The 21388-nt window shown below is 30.9% G+C and overlaps 2 protein-coding genes across 3 annotated transcripts in view; both read right to left on the reverse strand.

Moving 5' to 3' along the window:
* Window positions 1-306: 306 nt before the first annotated feature.
* On the reverse strand, window positions 307-14715 carry LOC130896663 (transmembrane protein 272-like). Of its 2 annotated transcripts, XM_057804909.1 has the most exons (4): window positions 14486-14715; window positions 1904-2026; window positions 1750-1854; window positions 307-627 (listed from the first exon to the last, which is right to left on the reverse strand). In XM_057804909.1, exons 1-4 carry the CDS (start codon window positions 14625-14627, stop codon window positions 446-448), a joined length of 552 nt encoding a protein of 183 aa, XP_057660892.1. In that variant the 5' UTR covers window positions 14628-14715; the 3' UTR covers window positions 307-445. The 2 variants fall into 2 exon arrangements, with proteins under 2 accessions (XP_057660892.1, XP_057660893.1); XM_057804910.1 differs by lacking the exon at window positions 1750-1854.
* LOC130896662 (transmembrane protein 272-like) overlaps window positions 14505-21388 on the reverse strand; it is a 53818-nt gene continuing 46934 nt past the window's right edge. Inside the window, exon 4 of the mRNA XM_057804906.1 lies at window positions 14505-17036. Coding sequence (XP_057660889.1) covers window positions 16783-17036 — 254 coding nt within the window. The 3' untranslated portion in view covers window positions 14505-16782. The remainder of the gene's footprint in view (window positions 17037-21388) is intronic.

The raw sequence follows: 21388 nt of genomic DNA on the forward strand, positions 1-21388 counted from the left end.
AATTGTTCATTTGGCTTTTTGACTAAATTCTGGTATCTTCATAGATTTTTTCCTGATGCTTTATATTGCTGAACTAAGGACTATAATCCCTTTCCACACGAGCCCTTTCATATGTAAAATTTTCGAAGGGATGCTTATAATTAAGAAGGGGTGTTGGAGAGGGATAATATTTTCATAGTATGAATTGTCAATTTAAGTATAAAAAGTCCATACATATGGAGGTTAAGAGGATAAGAGGTTAATTTATATTGAAAACTCGGTGCATAGAGCTTAGTTTTCTCTTTGCTAAAAAATAGCTAAACGAACGAACTACAATAGAATTTATTAAAACCAACAACTGTGAGATGTGTATAAAAAGAAATCAAAATTTAATACATTCAAAGTATTAACATATTTGGGATATTATTATTGATCGGACATATCAAGGTTTAAAAAAGATTCTGAATCAACATTTTTTAAAATCTTCATTCATTAATAAATAACAGCCTGATAACATTATGAAAATTCCTAACAAAGTGTATTGAAACGTGAGTATCCAAAATGATAACAGATAAGCTGTTCTATTGCAGTAGATTCCTAAATCAGGGTCATAATTTGGTTGATATTCTTTGTATACCACATATGTGCCTGAAATAAAGAAACATAAGTCAACTCATTTTCCAGATATACTGTATAATCATCAAGAAAAATATTTGTGTTCAAAAGGTTGTCTGAAAGTTTCCGTCCAAAAAAGAAACAAGACACTTTTTTCAATAATCACTTTGATTTTTTAACATAGTCTCCTTTAAGTTACTCTTAAAAGTTTAGTATAATAGCCTTTTTCCTTCGAATCAGAATTTATGTATGCGAAACTTTAAGGTTAGGTAACAGAAAAACGTCGCTGGTGGCAGATCTGGTTAATTCGGTGGATGGTCAACCAATTCGACATGTTATTCGTCAGTTTTAGCCATGGCGATAATCGAATTGTGGGAAAGTGAATTGTCCTTGTGAAAAAGCACTTTTTTCTACTAGTCGCTTCTTTGCAATTACTGCGTTTATTCTATCAAACAATGATGCGTAGTAGTCTCTTTTATTGTTATACCTTTTTAAAAAAGTAGATTAATATAATCCCATGACTATCCAAAAAAAAACGACCGCTAGAACTTAGTTAGGAATCGACGCATTCGAGTCATTTTGCTTAAACCGCATCATTAAGGCTTTGCTAATCACATTTTGGCGAGCGAATCAGCGGTTTTTACATCACCCTTGCTGTCTGAGCATATTGAGATTACTGTGTTCTTATGGCGTGTACCAGGTAGTACCATTATTTAGTAGCGGGTTTGGAGTTCTCAGTTCCCAGTTGCGTGATAGTTTTTACTTTCTTCATACAGGGCCACCACATCGTATGTGAGAAGGGGTTTAACCATCGAACTGAATATCTGGTGAGAGATCTTCGGTGAAAGACCCCATAAAAACCCAAAGCCATTCCGCATGCCGAAATATTGCTTCGTTTTGCTATTCGCGTGTTTGTATCAGAGAAGTTCGGGATCCAAAGTAAGATCTAGAGTCTAGATATGCTCCTTCTAGCGAAAAGCAGAAACTCGAGTATTTTTACGTATAGTTTTACTCCATACTGTTTCAAGATATCCAGAAACCTCTGAATGTAAATTTATGCGACTATCCAGCTGTGAAACATTGGATACAATGATTAAGTAGTAGTGAGTATTTGAAGTTACGACAAGTATCAGTTGATAACTGCAACGTACTAACCTACACCATGCCAAAATATATCCATTACCACTAGTGCTATAGCAAAATTATATACAAATTTGTTATCAGTTTTGCTCAAAAATTTGGCCAATGCTCCTACAAAACCTGAAAAATATTTTTGTAGTTAAATGGATCCTAAAATTTTTTCATATACCTGCCACTATTAAGTAAATCGGTATAAGTCTGTTCACAGGACAACTGTTTAAGTTAATCCATCCTGTAGTGAACATCGTAAAGAATACGGCATAAAGTAAAACCAGCGATGCGTTGATTCCAGCTAAAAAATCAGAAGAATTTGTTTGCTTAGGCTCCATGGCGTTCAAAACATAAGAATTGTGTGATATTAGCGAAACCAATGACTTTTTCAATAAAATAATAAACTCAATTATTTACGGTTACTTTTTAACATTACAGATTTATGACTAAAGAAAGCCACTACTGTTAAGACACGTTTGTAATATAGGAAACGTAAAAAATTCTGTAAAAAAATGTACAAAGAAAATAGTTTTGATTTATATTTATTGTCGTATCAACTTCAAAGGTTATTAGCGACGTGTCAGTTGTTCATAATTTATGATACATTTGAGTGTCGTTTAGATATTTGATTAAGTTTGTGGTATTACAATTATTGTTAAGTAAAGAAATTATGATGTTTGGAAAGTTGTTAGTTTTTCTTTCGTTTTTGTACTTTTGACAGTTCAACAATAAGTGTTTCACGTTTAGATTCTCTTTAGAAGTTTCACATATTGGTGTGTTTTCTTGGTTAAATAAATATGAGTGTGCCATAGCCTTAACCGATCGATTTTTATTTGGTCCGTATGATTTTAAAAATTGTTTTTCCATGGTTGGATGGATGCTTTTATAGATTTTAATATCGACTGCGATCTGTTCCACTCACTTTGCCACTTGCTCTGAACTTTTGTTTTGATTGTCCCTTTATAGTGGTTTGCGATCACTTCGCGTACAATTGTTGCTTCGTGGTTATCTACTACTTCTTTGGCACATTTGTCTGCTTTTTCGTTTCCTGGGATGCCTGTTTGTCATGGGACCCAAATAATTGATACGTTTGCCTTTGATTCGTGCTAAGGTGTAATTGGGTTTTAATAAGGATACCTATTGAGTTTTTGGGAAAAGGTTGTTGAATGATTTGTATTGAGCTCGTGGAGTATGTAATTATGAATGTTCTAATATATTGATTTCTTTTAGCGATGTTCAGTGCCTGTACTACTATTATGGCATAGATTCCAGTGTGGACGCTATTGTGTGGAGATAGTTTAAATGTGTGTATTTCGTTCTCTACTACTACTGCATGGTATTCTTACTTACTGTACACAAGAGTACGGAACAATTTTGTTATTAGAGAACGGTTTGCTTCTTTTTTTTAAATCAGTTCATATTGACGTTGGTGATAGGAATAGGAATTGTCCAAGGAGGGAGATATGTATGTTAATTCGAATTAAGTCTGGTAATTCAAGTGTTAGAGTGTTTTTATATTGGCGAATTCTTTCATAGAACGGAATAGTTGTTTGTTTGTTTTCGAATAGGTGTTTAAAGCGATCTGTGTTAATTTTTTTGTTAGCAGGGTTATTTTTATTTGACAGAACTGATATTGCACAGTTCATACTTAGTTGGATTCTTCGGAGTCGCAGGGGTGCTACTCCACTGAGACAGTAAAGAATTTCAATCGGTGTTGTTCGAAATGCGCTTGTAGCGATTCTTAGTGCAGTGCTCTGTAATGTATCAAGTTGTTTAATATATGTTTTCTCACATGATGCATAGACGATGGAACCGTAGTCGATTCTTGATCTTTCGAGTGTCTTATATAGACTTATCAGACACGAAGAATCAACGCCCCATTTATGGCTGGCAAATGTTTTTAATAAATTAATGCCGTTTTGGCAAACTTTTTTGAGGTGATTAATGTGTTGTTTCCATGTAAGTTTTTTATCGAAGATTATGCCCAGAAACTTGATACTTTCCACAAATTCTAAATTTTTACCTTATCAGGACATTACAGGCATTTCTTGTATATATTTTCTGGAGAAGTTAAAACACTTTGTTTTGGTTTCAGAGAATTTCAATCCGTTGGTGCTAGACTAGTTGCTTGCTTCGTCTAGTGCAGTTTGTAGTATATGAGTAGGAGTCAAGAATAGTTCACCAATAGGATTGATCAATCCCATAAGACGTACATACGCCAATTCTTGAGCCAAGGTCAAGTGATGCTTACGTCACCTGCAGACCTCGACGGCTTGTTTACCATTTACGCTGTGCGGTATTGCTTGTGTTTTTGTTAATTCGAAAAGGTCGTACAAGTGATTGAAGAGTTGGAAATTCGTTTTTTACTTAGTTCTACGTTTTAAAAACTATTATTTGTGTGTATTAAGGACTATAATCAGAATAAATTTTAGAAATCTAAAAGCTAAATTTGAAAGCACGAATTTGAAGAGAAAGTCTGTAAAAGGGGATGAAGATGACGACAGAAAAACTGGAAAAAAAATGTTCAAAATTACTCATTGACAGATTTCTACCTATCTCTTTATTTTATATATATCTGATATTTTATTATTTTTCTTAAATTTAATAATTTAGATTATTATTAGAAATATTTTTCATAAATCAGTTTAAATCATTTCATTTGTTTTTACTTTTTAATTTTTAGTTTAAAGTTTGTTAATGGCTTCTGTTTTACTAATTATAAAATACAGATCATTTTAAAAAATAATTCATTTTCTTTAATTTCTTTTCTTCATTGTATACCTATTATAAATGGAACTTAAAATTAACTGAATAATTGGAAATTGGATTTTAAATTAATATTAATTCATAATAATGAATAAAACTTAAAAAAATAACTGTATTTTTGTTAAAATTGGCCTTTAAACTCATCAAATAGTCTAGCTCAACAAAGAGTTAAGACCGGTCGAGGTCTGCAGGTGACGTCACGTATGGCGATTTTTCGCACGCACATGGCAGACACATTCAGTTTATTGAGCAATCCTATTGGTGAACTATTCTTGAGTAGGAGTAGTAATGTTTTACCTCAGATCATCAGCGTACAATCTTCCTTTGACTTAGGTAGAGCATTAGTCGAGGATATCGAAGATCGCGATGAGAAAGAGAGTAGAGCTTATTGTAGACCCTTGTTGAATCCCGTTCTTTTGTATTTTTTTAACAGAGAGGTTTTTCTCTATTCTTACTTGGAAGTATCTATCTGTAAGAAAGTTAAAGTGTAAAATGTTTCCTCTTATGCCCCAATGATGTAATTTTGAGATTATGTTGGGTCTCCAGACCATGTCGTTTGTCTTAGAGATATCAATGAATACTGCTATGCATTCTTGTTTGTTGGCCAACACTTCGCATATTTCATATTCTAGGTCTATCAGATTATCGGCTGTGCATCTGTCTTGGTGAAATCCACTTTGTTCTGGTATCAATAAATTATTCTGTTCTAGTACCCAGAGCAGTCTACGATTGATAATTTTTTCCATGATTTTGCATAGAACGTTAGTTCAAGATATTGGTCGATATGAGTCTGGTTTGGTTCTCGTTTTGACGGGTTTCAAAAGAGGACTTATGACGTCTTCGCGATAGCTTGAATGGAATCCAAATGTAGTTGTATCGTTTTAATATGTAATATTTGGTGGTGATAGTAGGAATTATACAGGTTTTTGGTCTGGACCATGAGTTGCCTGTTTTTATGATCTCAGAGCTTCATAAAGTTCTGTTTTGTTGAAAGAGTTTCAGTAAAATCTATTAATTTTTTTTTGATATCTTTTGCATTTTGTATAAATGTCCGGTCGTAGTTTGATTCACTAGGATGTTATTGTAGACACAAATTTAATCCATGATTCGCGTCTACTCTTTTTCATAATATATCTTGCTTGAGCTCTTTGTTTTTTATATTCGATCAAATTTTCTGTTAAGTTAAACTTGTTGGAGGAGTGTTTATATGTTCTAAATGCGTTTTGACAATCTTTGTTCCACCAAGGTAGTGGTTTGTAATTTACTAATATTTTACTGTATCCTATGTGTGTTTTGGCCGCTTCTATAACAGTAGATATGAAGCTTTCTAGAAAATTTTCTACGTTTGTGATTGGCATGTCTTTTGTAATGCTAATCTTGTTTCGCTAAATTTTGCCTAATTAACATTTCTTAGGTTCCATTTGGGGTTTAGCAAAGTATTACGCTCAGAGTAATTTGATGAATATGAAATCTTTATGGGAAAATGAACCATACCGAATCTCATGATAGCCATTCGTGCTCTATATGCAATGATTTAGAAGATAATAATTGTCAAAACGCAACACAAACATCACACGTCAAGGTCAAAAAATATCTCCAATCAAACAACCAACACACCACTGACCTCTAACTCGACCTCAACTAATGCAACATATATAAACAACCACACAAAATACAATCCATCATACATTACTCCTACCAATCGAGAACATGATATCCAATCTACAAACAATAATAAAAACGGAAACAAACTGTCATCTGTGCATCAGCAGGGATTCATACGAACGCAGACACAATGAATTCAAAACGCACCCTATCTGACATCACTACTCCTCCTTCATCTACACACAAAAAATGAGACGTTTCCCAAACCAAACGAAGAAATAATAAAAAAAGTCGAGAGAGTCATAGATAACAAAACGGATACACAAAAAAGTAATTACAATAAATTAATGGAGTCACTACTACCATTATTCGAAAAAAAAGGCAAATTTTAGGTTACGTGGAAACAGTTGATTTCTTCGAAAACGCAATAAGATCAAAAGACCCACTAAGTATATCAAAAATATGTACAGAAGACACAAATGGCTTTTTAAATCTCTTTTCAAACCTACATCCAAATTATAGAAAAAAAGAATGAAAAACTTTAGTACAAGGATCAGAAAAAAAATTATGGTACAACTAAACCTACACCCATCATCCATCGCACAAGAAATCGAAGATTACTCTGAAACGTCAATCGAATCCTCTCAGTAATAATGTCTAAGGCTGAATCAATTCTACAATGGAATCTAAGAGGATTCTATAAAAAATATGAATATATTTTTATATTTATATATATATATATATATATATATATATATATATATATATATATATATTGATAAAAACTTAAAAAGTTTAAGAAAAGTTGAAACGTCAAAATTTATATTTTTTTAAAAAATTATTAAAAAAAACTAACTTTAAAACAGAATACACCAAAATTCAAGAGCATTTAGATGCATAGAGCAGGGGTCTCCAAACTACGGCCCGAGGGCCACATCCGGCCCGCGGACAGATTTTGTCCGGCCCGCGGAGAGCTAGCATAGTTGAAAACTCCTTTTAGAGAACATATTTTTTATAGCAAATTAAATTTAGTTCACTGAAGTATTCTAATTTTATGTTGTATAATTATTAATTTGACATCTGCATTGATATGGTCATGGGCTAACTACTCATAACATTGTTGTAGGCTTATTGTTATTGTTTATGTGATAAGTTGGATAAAGAAACATAGAATTGTAATGAGTAAAGACATGTATAATATTCAGAAAATGTAACTTCAGTATATAAATACTAACAAATTATTGAAATGAATCCAACTAACATTTTATACATTTTAAATAAAAACATAACTTATAACAAGCATAATGACATATGAAATACTAATGAGATTTAAGTAATTGAGATTTTCCACTGACAATAGTTTGTAGTTGTTAACTAATTTTACTTGTACCAATTATTAAAAGAGATTTAAGATGCTCATCAGTAAATTTAGATCTGTAAACATTTTTTGTGTACTTCATTTTGGAGAAGGTCACACAAATAAGAAGTACCAAAAACGGAAAATAGCCCACGAGCAAATTTATGCAAATTAAAAAATTGTGGAAGACTCTTATAAAATTCCAACATAGATGAGTTTTGATATTTGTTCTTAATTATATCACTGCACTGTAGATCAATCATTTTCATTTGAAATTCCGGGGCTCAGGTTTCAATGTCAGTATCAGAAGGATTCTGAAAAATCTTAATTTGATTCGCAATGCATCAAAGTCCGAGAAACGAGTATCAAAATTTATTTTCAAAGCACTCAAGTTTCGATTGCAAAATCGATAAGAAACTCAGTCTCAGTGGTGTGGATGAATATTTCACATGTTTTAAAATGTGAAAAACATTTATTTCGTAGTTGTGATTGGAACACTATCAATTTCTTCCAGAATGATTTGATATTAGTGTATAAATCAGGAGATGCTGGTTTTCTTCTTGCAATCTCAAATTCAGTTCGTTCACATTTTTTGTCAAATCAACATAGAATGCTAACTTTCGATCCCTGCTCGAAGTTCAAAAAAGCGCTGAAGGACTTTCCCACTACTAAGCCAACGTACGGCAGTATGATAAGGTAAGTCATTTTCTCCAATCTCTTGTCTTAAATGTCTTAAACTTAAACACGCACCAACCCGTTTTACGCACTATTTTATTTCACAACAATGTCATAGGAATTGACTTGTGGTTGCGCCACTAGCCTTTTTATATATTTCAATTACTGCCATTTAGAAGTGAGTGGAAGACACCAGAACTTTCTCGAACCAACTAGATTATTCTGTACGTGCTATTAGCGCCATTGTTAGCGATAGAAGGTACTACCTATTACCTATATATTATATGTTATTTACGGTTAAATTGATTTGTTGTGGACATATACTGCTACACCTCCAGATGTTTTTCCATTATATATGCGGTTTTTATGGAAACAGGTATAGTTTTTTAAATTGTAATAGTGCTGATTTTTAAAAGTTGTTTCTTGTTAGCGTATTATGCTGGGTGATAGTTCAAGGAATAAGTTTTTAAGCATTTCAAATTTTTTATAGAATCCTCTTAGATTCCATTGTAGAATTGATTCAACCTTAGACATTATTCCTGAGATGATTCGATTGACGTTTCAGAGTAATCTTCGATTTCTTGTGAGATGGATGATGAGTGTAGGTTTAGTTGTCCCATATTTTTTTTTCTGATCCTTGTACTAATGTTTTTCATTATTTTATTTCTAGAATATGGATGTAGGTTTGAAAAGAGATTTAAAAAGCCATTTGTGTCTTCTGTACATATTTTTGATATACTTAGTGGGTCTTTTGATCTTATTGCGTTTTCGAAGAAATCAACTGTTTCCACGTAACCTAAAATTTGCCTTTTTTTTCGAATAATGGTAGTAGTGACTCCATTAATTTATTGTAATTACTTTTTTGTGTATCCGTTTTGTTATCTATGACTCTCTCGACTTTTTTTATTATTTCTTCGTTTGGTTTGGGAAACGTCTCATTTTTTGTGTGTAGATGAAGGAGGAGTAGTGATGTCAGATAGGGTGCGTTTTGAATTCATTGTGTCTGCGTTCGTATGAATCCCTGCTGATGCACAGATGACAGTTTGTTTCCGTTTTTATTATTGTTTGTAGATTGGATATCATCATCTGGATTGGTAGGAGTAATTTATGATGGATTGTATTTTGTTTGGTTGCTTATATATGTTTGTTGTTTGATTGGAGATGTTTTTTGAGCTTGACGTTATAGATTATGTTTTTGATGGTGTTTTATTGAGTGTGATGTTAGTGCTGCGTTTTGACCATTATTATCTTCTGAATCATTGCATATAGAGCACGAATGGCTATCATGAGATTCGGTATGGTTGTTTTCGAGGTTGATAAGAATTGAGGTTGACAAGTAAAGGCCTAATTGATTAAGTTCTTGTTCGATAATTTGAGATATAGTTGGACAAACTTTGAACTACGTACAGGAAGAATTTCGTTAATGACTTCAATCATTCCATTGCATTTTGTTAGGAGCTCGTCTTCTTCTTCTTCTTCTTTTGTTGATAGGTATACGCATTTTCTATTATTGGTTATTCTTCTAGTTTTACTCCGTTTAGTGAGCTGTTTACTATTGCTTGTTGTTTTGTTGGAAAATTTGTTTTTGTTGTTTACTAATGGATCAGTAAGATAGTCGGGGATGTTTGGTGGGATGGTATAATGATTGTTTATGTTGTTTTCAGTTGATTTGCTATCAAGCGACCAGTTTTGTGTCTTGAATAAAAACAATCGAGAGAATTTAACATTTGAGCAGTGTGAATCAAAACTGTTCAAATGTTAATTCATTGTTTGTTATGTGTTATGATGATTTAAGATGAGGTTGTCGATTTGCATTAGTGTTTGTAGTTTTTTACTGAAAACTATGTTTGCACTTATGAAAATGGTTTGTATACGATACACTACTTTCCGGTATTTTACCAGGGCCGTCACCAATCGCAAAAAATATATGAAAACAAATTAATTCAGAATATAGCTATTGAAATAAAATTCAAGGAGCGCTGATTAATATACGAGTAAGGAGATTTTTAATCTTTTATCTGTACACACTTTATCCAGTAAGTGTCCAGTTTCTTCAAAACAATCAATAAATAATGCGTCCTGCAAAAACTCGTTTGTTTGCTATCAACTCTTAATTTGTCTGAAATCGTTTTCCACTACATTTTTTAAGCTTGTAGAGTGTAACGCAGTTCTGCGGACGAATTAGCATACACATTATCGTGATAGAACAAAACTCTTTTATTCAACAAATGCATTTTTTTTCTAGAGAGCACGTTACCGGAACGAGGTCATCGTTTCGACTGCATTTTTATTTCTATAGTATAACAATCTACAAAAGAAGTTCCATTTTATATGAAGTGATATTGATTATAAAGTTATGGTTTTATAAATATGCTTAGTTCTAAAAGCAGACTATATAACTTTTCTTCGGTTTCTTCTCTTGTTTATTCACATAAAAATACTGTTTAATTAATACTAGAAATTATTTTCTCTGCAAATATACCAACAAGAAGAGTCCAATATATATGCCGGGTTTACGTAAAATTTTGATAGATGACATCAGAAACATGGCAGCGGAGGTTTCAAATCGCCCCTTTTAGTAGAGAATAAAAGAATTGCAATTAATTTTAAGTTTGCTAAAACTTTATAAACACATTCTAAGTTTTATATTTATGAGGGTTATGAGCAAACAGTACTTTATTACAATCATTATTGTAATTAAAAATTAGATATTTAAGTACTCGTTCCGATATCATGCCGCATGACTATATAATCCTTATTTTTCAAATAGCTATTTAACATTCATTAAAAAAGACGCAATAAAAAACATAATAATTCATATAAACATCTTAGTCTGTTATATTCATACTTGTTTTTAGTAAACTGAATGAAAATTGATTACCGTAGATTCTAAATAGCAGAACAGTATTTTCTTATTCTAAACGACAATTCATAGTTATATTACTCTGGTATTTCTGGCATACACACCGATTGTTTTCTTGTTTTATCTTTTAATTGAGAGTATTTAGTAGGTAACATCTTGTTACATATATTTATTTTAATTTTAATAAGCCATATTTTTTTGATATTTACTTGAATAATAACTAAATACAAACACATTTCAAATTATTTCACAAAATTATTATAACCCGAAGAATTTTGTATTATGTATACATAGTCTAACTTCAAACTATTGTACTGAATGACTCAGAAGTGACTGAGAAAGTTGGTTTAATAATGTATTATACACCCGCGATTAATAAGGCACTCATTGATAGGTGTGAATCTGATAAGTTCAACATCGATATCTTCTGGGTTCACTCTTAAGCTACCTCAACTTCATAATAAAACGTTGAAGAGGTTTGTGGAAGAAGCAACAAATTCCACATCCAGAAATAACCATTTCTCAAATATGTTGCATCGGAGACATGCCTGGCAATCTTGATAGTCAAGGCTAACGATTAATTGATTTGATTGAAGAGACAAAAAAGGTCATGTATGGTATGAAGGTATGAAATGATTCGACAACAAGAAGTTGAACGTACTACCGGATTAACAAATTTCTACAGAAATTAATATCACTCTATAATATAATTCTTACAGCCTACAGCTGGTGCATTCCACTAAGCGTATTTTTAAAACTCGAACAACACAAATTGCAACTATGAGAATCTATCTCATTATTTGATGTGATATGGGATATTATAAGTCCTATTAAAGTATTCTCGTGACGCACCTAACCAAATATTTTATTCTCACCGCAGAAGATATTTTGATTTTACTTCAATGTAAATCAGTTAACACATCTTCGTTAATATATATCTAACGTTCAAAACGCGTCATAATCTCTGAACTAAGTGGAAAGATCGTGGTCGTGATTGTCGTGAGTGCTTAGTGGAATACACCGATTGTGGTGCAACGTTTCCTATTAAATTGTAATTCCTGTGTTTCTGCATGTAGCCTTCTCATCTTCATCGATGATGAACTAATTTCAGTTAAATTCTCTCTTTACACCAAAGTAGACGCTATGACGATGGTTTTCTGTAAGGGAGTGAACCCAGAATAGGCGGTAGAAAAAATATTAAAACATCATATTCGAATGTAAGGCATATAAATTATCCTCTGAGAGCGACAAACCTAATTCGACAGACTTTTGGTTGTATAGTTGCTCTACGACATCCAGAACTACGACATTTGACACTGCAGTATAGTTCATATGGATTTATTGGTCCTTATAGAAATTTCTTCTATCAATTGAACAGTTTCACATAACCCAATAATTCGACTTCTCTCTCGAAGACACTAGGACTCCTGAGAAACTCTGTGTATTTCAGTGATTCAAAAAAATCCTAATTTTAATTAACACCGTAAATTCTTGAGAACCGAATACTATTAATCACTAAGCAACTAAGCATGAAAATCATTTACTAATTCAGACGATCATTTAAGAGTTTTTTTGTTTGGTATTGGTGTCTATACTTGGTTAAACATACACGTATGTTATATAAATATGCAATTATTTAATATACCAAGACAAATAAAAAGGAAACGTGTGCTCATACCAAAAGTAGTGGAGTATACAGAATGTATAATTAATGTTGTAAGGTATATTCTAAGTGTCAATTAGTAATATTATCAAATCTCAGTGATATGCACCATATGTTTCATTCCTGCCCTACTTTCTACTGGTTCTTTGTGTTAAGTATAGAAATTTCTTAATCTCTACCGAACAATAAAAAATAATTGATTTAATATAAAAAAATATATAATGCAAAAGTCTGTTTTTTGTATGTTCCTGAAAAGATTACTATGTGCTTCTGAATGTTGATATGAAATTATGAAACTCAATTATCAGAATTATCTACTTCTGCATCTTTAGCCTAATTTAGATACGGATAGTAATTAGTAGACTATCGAGTAACTTACTGCATGTGTACAGTAAAAATTAGTGTATTAGTTTAGTACAGTAGATAGATCCGATTTTATTTATCCCACCAGCTAACTACTAAACTGCCACTAAATCAAGTCTAAAAGTGCGTGTTTAGACTAACGAAATAGTTTATAACACAGAATACAACAATGTCACGCAGGAGAGAAGATACAACATTTAAGTTTGTCAATGAGTATTTGAAATACGAGGTAATAATACGAGGTGGACAAGGAAAAGTAATTAAACGAAGTTTTCGACATTCTTAGCACATTAAAGTATTCTGAAAGATCTTTTACCTATAGTTTTTCCAAAATTACATTTTAAACTTCTAACGACTCCTTTCTACTTATCCACTTTCTGACCCAAAAGCGCTTTGATTTTTTAGATAATTCTTCTCGAATCCTTGTCAAAATTATACTCATAGCTTTAGTCAATTGTTCTCTTTGCTTATCCTGTTTGATGCCACTATTTGATGCTATCACTAAACTAATCTGAAGGAGAAATAATTACTGAATACTCCTTACTCGACTAAATTACTCGCTACTTGTAGCCGTTTTTGAAAGAGGCTTTAGGTAGAAAAGGTAGCGGTTAAGTAAGTTTAAAAATTAATATTTACGATCATTCGCCGCTATTGATTATATATGTTACCGGCCAAACCAGATTTAAGGACAAACTAGTTTTGACTAGGCTAAACTAGTAGGACCTAGTCTAAGCATTATAGTATATCTAGAAAGTCAAAATAAATAGATAAACTAAATAAAATACCCCATAATTGGAAAAATGATCATTTTTATCAAAACTATAATGATTCGTCGTTAATAACTATGGATAATGGGCAATACAATGATACTATAACAAATGATAAACGTTTTTCTAATAAAAGCAATAATCATGTCGCAATTTTTAAATATGTTATTTATTTTTATATGGAGTCCTTTGGTGGCACTTAGAATTGCAGAGGATCATTGCCTAACCTAACCTAACTTCATTGATTATTTTGACTTTCTAGATATACTATAATGTTTAGACTAGAACGTTTATTTTTGAGTGTTTCTATTTATAACAGGATAAACTAGTTTTTCCTAGGCTATACTAGTTAATCCTATCGCGTATAGGAAGAACTAGTTTAGTCTAGGCTATACTAGTTAATCCTATCGCGTATAGGAAGAACTAGTTTAGTCTAGGCTATACTAGTTAATCCTATCGCGTATAGGAAGAACTAGTTTAGTCTAGGCAAAACTGGTTTATCCTGAAATCTGACTTGACCGGGAACATACAGATTATTAAATTACCCCACCCATAGGAAGGTTCCATCTAACATATTCACTTACATAGCAAAATAATTTAATTTATATTTTAAAGAAACCCCATGTGTGGTATGTATTTTAAAATAAATATGAAGTTATGAGTTATTGTAGCTGATTTTAAATTGAGTAATTAGTACTTACGTGGTGCTTTTTCTTTAGCTTTTTCTAATGGTTCATTATCTTCTTCGACTTCTAAAATTTTTATATTTTCTCCTTTTTCAACATCGTTACAGGATGCAGAACTACTTGGCGTTGGTGGTGTCTTTTCTCCATCTTCTGCCATGTCAAAAATCTCGAAAATATTCTCACATCGAACACATTTTTAATTTTAATATATATTTACCCAGTCCCAGACATGTGCTCATTTTTAATATAATGTGCAATTTGTAACCGAAATAACTATTTGTGATTTTGCCAAGACACTAGCAATAGTTATTTTTAGTTTTGTTTGCATGAAACTATTCGTCAAAATAATTGCTCAATTAACTTCATGTAATAAAAATGATTGATAGAACATTATTTTGTCGTTTTAATGTGTAAATATGCAACGTAATATTTTTCCGAGATGATATATATAAATAAAAATTAAATGTTTTGATCTAAATTTGATTAAGGAAAAATAATTCTAAAACTTTAAATTTAAATAAATAATCTTCATTTAAGAATGAATTCGTTGTTATAAAAATTATTGTGTTATTTGTTATCAAGACATGATTAAAATTAATTATCCTATTAACATCTTTAGATTCAACAGTAGTACTACTCCTTGACGCACATCTACGATGTTCAATGTACCTAGTTCTTTGACAAAAGTTACAAAAATATGCCCCAACCTTGCATTTATCCATCAGCAATTCATTTCATGCATTGAGGACGGTATGGAAATTTTAAAACCGGGTTGTGGGGTTGCAAAATTTGGGAAAAATTCACCACCTTGAAAAAGAGGTTAAACAGTTTTTGCAAAATAACAATGAAACTATCTCTCGCGTAAAAAAATAGCATTGCTATGTTGTCAAAATGATTTCACTTCTTTTCTGAAGATGGTGGAGTTTTCCAAGGGCTATAACCTTACAAACTTGAGCTTAAGCTTTTAACAATCCCACTATGCATCAGATAAAATTATTGACTTTTACTTTTTACTTTTAGTTATTGTTTTAAAATTGTTTGTAGTGATTTTTATAAGATTCTGTTTTCGTTGTTTGGTGTTTTTCGTAATGTCATTATGGTTGTCTTATTCAAGAATCTTAAATAAGCTGTGTGAACACTATAGCCAATTTTACAATTCCACAATCGTCCTTTAAATTAATAAAAAGAGGAGTGAAACTTTTCAGTAACGTCATGATATCCTTCCTGAGTAGCTCTACATAGGGTAAAAGTATGTAAAGTTCCAGATGACTCATCCTGTATTCATCGATAGATCTTATCGATTTTCAAAACATCAACAGTTCTGCTTTGGGCTACATACTTGTATAGTCCAGGAACCAAGTGTTTTAACCTGACACTAGACCCAAAAGAAATGATTTTTGGAATACGTGCAGTTTGAACACTCTATTTGCTTATTCTGGTTTCTACTAGTATTTTTTTCCTGCTTTTTCACTTATTACAGTTCGAAAATTCCAATTTCTTATTTCTTAAACTTCACCCGGTCTATATGATTTCATCCTTTCTCCCACGTTTAAGAAATTTATTTCAATTGAAGTGGAACTATAGATAATAAAAGATTATGAGGAAATCCTTTGAAATACTGTTAGGTCATAAATAGATAATTCGAACTGTCAAAGTTGTTTTCAGAATCGGGGAGCGAATTCATGAAAATCAATTGTGTATAAACGACAAATCAACTTTACAATATTATGAGAATCTGATTTCAGTCTACTCAAATCACGAACACACACAGTTAGAGACCAATTAACTCAGCTTTTTTGTAAAAATTTTCATGCTCTAAATACTCATTTCTATACATTGTATCAAAGTTCTCAATCCCTACAACATTATTGATGAAATACCAATTTTTATTTTTTCCGGTAGTTTACCTCATTTTCCATGGCTGTTTACGCGCCGAACAATTGTTTTTAAAAGTACTCTTCCAAACTACATGTGTGCCAAAAATCATTACTAGCGTCTGGACTAATAAACGAAATTACGAATTGATATATTTATTGAGAAGAATCAAATACAATAATGTTGTAGAACAAGAGTGATCAATGAAATAAAAAAAATGACATATCTATATATTCAAGAAAAAAAATGTACAATAACAGTTATCAAATCTATAATTAAATATCAACATAAACATATAAATGTAATGTGAATTTAAATATCAGCTGCTTCCATTATTAAAACTGCAAACTCATGTATCTAATCAAATTAATGATCTCTCATCATTATAAACTCAGCCATTTGAGGAACAGAGCATAAAATTATGTTGCTGTCACTTGTTAAGCCACACTTCCTCCATTTGTTGCGTTACCTGTACGTGCGTTACCTGATTCTGCATCATCGTTTCTGCTAAGAGCGCATCCCAAGCAACAAATACAACATAAGAAAAACAAAAATCCAGCTAGAGCTACAAAAGCGATTGATAATATGATAGTGATATAAACGAAGGCGAGCATGTAGGTACTCTTTCTGCAATATCCTAAAGTACCTGGGACGTAGCTCGGAGGATATTCTTTGTAAACCCAGTATGCTCCTGAAAATAAAAAGAAATCGATGCCATATTAGATTTTTCATGTTTTAAAGACAAATTGAGATCAAATAAGATTTGTAACGTTAAAAACTTCTTTTATATATGAAATTTTTTTGTTAAATGTAACAACGTAAGAAAAGAAATCACACTAATATATAAAAGCCATATTCAGAAATAGCTGTTCATTAAATTGATAGGAAATGTTACTAATTTTAATCAATATAGTAAGAAAATTTTATTGTGTGAATTAATAACTCAGTCAAAAGAGACATTTTCATATAATAAAAATCCCGAGAGACTTAAATTTTTGTAGAACAGAGGGAAAACTACTAGAAATAGAGGCTAAGAAAAATAGCTTTCTATAATATATAAACGCAAAGTAGTTCCATCAGAAAGAAAAAATTAGGATTAGTATTAAATCTTTCTAATTTAATTTCACTCCTTTTTGCAATATGTATCGTCTTCGCTAACTTTTTACATCAATTGTAATACATGAAAATGATATTTTTTCACATTAATTTACAAGTAGCATTTGAATAATATTATTTGCGATTACATTAGCCTTTAACCAACCGATGATAGTTTTTATTTATTATTATTTATAGTTTTATTAAAATTTACAAAATAGATCTATAAATTTTACTTTAATTATTTAGGTCTTTTTAATCATTTATAGCTTTTTCGTTTTTATGAATGTGAACCATTTCTAAAAATTTTCTTTTTCGTATATTAGATTCCGTTCCAAGAATTTTTGAATCTTTATAATTGAATTTATGTTATTTTGATATTTCAAGTTTTATTTTTTTTATTGTAATAATGACCTTTTAATCTATTTTCTAAATATTGAGAGGTCGCCTTATGTAGACAGCGTCACAATTAGTACAAGATACTTGATATATAATATTACTTCTTTTGTTTTTTGGTGTTTTAGATTTCAATTTAGTGAAATATTTGGATAATGTATTATGTCCTTTATGACTTAAACTAATATCGTATTTATTAAAATAATCTGATAGTTGTTGGGAAAGTCCTTGTACATATGGTAAGGAAAAATTTTTTATGTTTCTGTTCTATTTTTTAATTGATTGTTGTTTATCCTTTTCTTGAATGTTTTTTACCATGTTTTCCGGATAATTACTTTCTTTCAATGCAGTTTTTGCTTTTTGAATAGCTAAGCATCTAAATTCAGGATCTGTAGTTGGATAGATCTATCAGCCAAACTTAATATCACTGATCTTTTTTGTGACATAGGATGACATGAATTGAAGTTAAAATATCTTGATAACCAAATTGGTTTCGTATACCACTCTGTTTTTATGTTATTGTTAATTTTATATAATGTGACAACAAGAAATTTGGTTTTATTATTTTCTTCGATTTCGATTCAGAATTGAAGTTTTTTATGGTAAAAGAATTGAATTTATGTTTTCAATTTGATTCTTTGGTACGGCAGTAATGAAATCATCTACATGTCGGAAAAAATATTTATATCAAGTTTGCTTAGGACAGTTTCCTTGAGATTTTCCATTACCAATTGTGCTATAAAACTTGAAATCGAAACCCCCATAGCACAACCATCAATTTGTGTGCATATTTTATTTTCATATTTGAAGTACGTTGTTGTTAGTGTGAGTTCTGTGCTTTTATAAATTCGTCCTGAGGTATTTATGTATATTCTTGAATTTTGTCCCCCAATATATTTTTCACAATGGTAATAGGAATACTTGTATATAAAGAAACCACATCTAACGAAATAAATACATATTCGTCAGGAACTTTCTTATTTTTAATTTTTTCTTTGAAATCCCATGTGTTTTTGTTATAGTATTTGTTTTGGTATAAAATTTTTTTCAAAATATTTTTAAAATAATTAGATAATGGGGTGAAAGGAGTTTGATAACTTGAAACAATCGGTCGAATGTCAGGCTTGTGCATCTTTGGTAAACCATATTTTAGAGGGTAAGGCGTTGTAAATTTTCATTTTTTTTGCATTTGACGACGCAATAAAAAGTTGTTCTTCCCAAGATCGAATTAGATCATTATTTTGTTTTTGGTAAGAAATGTTTAATTCTTTTGTAAGTTGTGTCATCGTTTACTAATTTCATCATTTTTTATTATAATCTTCTGATTTCATAATAACAGTTTTATTAGATTTATCTGCTTTCAAAATTTATTTATAGATGAATTCTTTGATTTTAATTATATTTTGGGGTTTTTTATTGCTCTGTTGCTGTTTGCTTTTCAATTTATTTTTGAAATTAGTGATAATATTACAAATATCAGATTTTATTTTATTTTGAATTTCGTTATTTAGATGATTGGTGTTGCATTCAATATTACATAAGATATTTGTCACAGGTTATTCTTTGTCACTAAAAATATTTAGTGCAAAATTGCGACCTAAAGATAAAACTTCTTTCACTTCATCTGGTATGGCAGTATCAGTTGAATTTTTGATCCATTTTGATTTTATTTCATTTGTATTTTTAGCAATAGGTTGTTGTTTTAATATTAGGTTATCAATTTAATATTTTTCTCTTTGCAATTATTAAAAAATGATTCAGGTCTTACTGAATACTTTTTCTCAAATTTTTTCAAAATATTGATAGGAATTACTTCACTCATTTTAATTGTTATGTTTTTATATATATATATATATATATATATATATATATATATATATATATATATATATATATGTACCAAGGTGGATAGTGTTTGCTGACTAGTTGGAACAAAAAAATATATTGGATTTGGAATTTGTGTACTCTTTATTAAACTAAAAATCCAAGCTTTCGGAAAGTGTTCTACAATATAAGTGGAGAGGTAAAAAGAGATGGTACACGAAGTTTAAATAGGGACAGCCAAAAACAGAGAAATTCTGTATGCAAGGAGAAAAGGTACAATTAAAGAAACTTGTGAAAGAAAAGAAATATTCATAGAAGCATTGTTAGTTGAAGGTATGTCAAACAATTTGATATCAGTAGGCAAATAATCATATCAATAATGATATGTCAGATATAAATCGTATCATTTTATCTAAAAATAATTCTATACTTTAATGTAAGCCGAGAGACAAACAAACAACAAAAAGAATAATGAGAACCACGAAGATGAAAATACAGCGAACGATCAAGGGAGTCACCCTCATGGACCGAATAAGGAGTGATGAAGAGTATTAAAGTTGAGTACACAATGTCGGATACTCCATGAGAAAATATAATATCAGAGAATGTATAGAACTCTTTTAGACAAAGTAATAACCAAATTTGCAGAAATCAACTTATCTAGAGAACTTTTGGGTGAAGGAATAGAATGCTCAGCAAATGAACTATACAGATCAGCTATCGAAGCCAACACCGACTTTGATATGGTAGAAAAATAATGGCTTGTCAAAGTTAAGAGTAGTTGGAAGCCAAGCGTGGGCAGTAATTTCATCAGAAGGTTTGGAACGATACTTTTTATGGTTTTGCTGCGAAAAATAAGTTTGAATGGTCAAAATTTGATTGTAGTTTATACTGTAATGAGAAAGTATGGATTTTATTTCACGTAGATGATATGTTAGTGCTTGGAAAACATTATGAAGTGGAATAAACTGCCAAACTTCTAAAATAATACTTTTAATTAAAGGATTTGGGCGAAATTAAAAAGTTTCTAATAACGCATATTAGTATATATAGAGAAGATATGAATAAATGAAGAAAAACTGCCAATTAATTTCAATATAGAAAAATGCAAAGGGGAACAGACAACAATGGATAAACAATTTCAATATAACCCAGAAAATGAAGTAATAGATCTACCATTAAGGCAGTTTATTGGAGGACCGATGTATTCATCAACAACAAACAGACCAGATATAACATTTTCAGTGTCCTATTTAAACAGATTTCTAGACAAACCAACCGCTGAAACTTAGATCGCAGGTAAAAGAATTCTACGCTATTTACAAGAAACTATAGAAAAGAAATTGATTTTCTATAAAAATAATAGCTATTATGTAGTATTTAAAGGATATTCAGATGCTGAATGAGCTATAGATAAAAGTGACAGAAAGAGCGTTAGTGGCTGTATTGGACATAATTCAATATATTGATTTTCAAAGCAGAATTGTGTAGCACTGTCGACTGCAGAAACGTAGTATGTGGCAACGGCTATATGTGCTCAAGATTCTATCAATCTTAAAGGAATTTTTATGGAGGGAAGAGGTAAGGAGAACCATCTCTGTGCTACAGAAAATGTCCATCAAATTCTTTACGTTAGGGAGGCGCTACTATCACTATCATGAGTATACATTTTAAATAAAGCGACGACCTAGTCATTTAAAATTTTTTAAAACTGCATATTCAAATAAG

This window comes from Diorhabda carinulata, chromosome 7 (assembly GCF_026250575.1).
Source record: "Diorhabda carinulata isolate Delta chromosome 7, icDioCari1.1, whole genome shotgun sequence".
Lineage (NCBI taxonomy): Eukaryota > Metazoa > Arthropoda > Insecta > Coleoptera > Chrysomelidae > Diorhabda > Diorhabda carinulata.

Excerpts from the sequence above, each read along its gene's own strand:
- LOC130896663 (XM_057804909.1), bottom strand. The coding sequence starts at position 14,627 with ATGGCAGAAGATGGAGAAAAGACACCACCAACGCCAAGTAGTTCTGCA. Across the intron at positions 2,027-14,485 it reads AGCTAAAGAAAAAGCACCAC|CTGGAATCAACGCATCGCTG; the intron begins GTAAGTACTAAT and ends CTGATTTTTTAG. Across the intron at positions 628-1,749 it reads TATATTTTGGCATGGTGTAG|GCACATATGTGGTATACAAA; the intron begins GTTAGTACGTTG and ends TCTTTATTTCAG.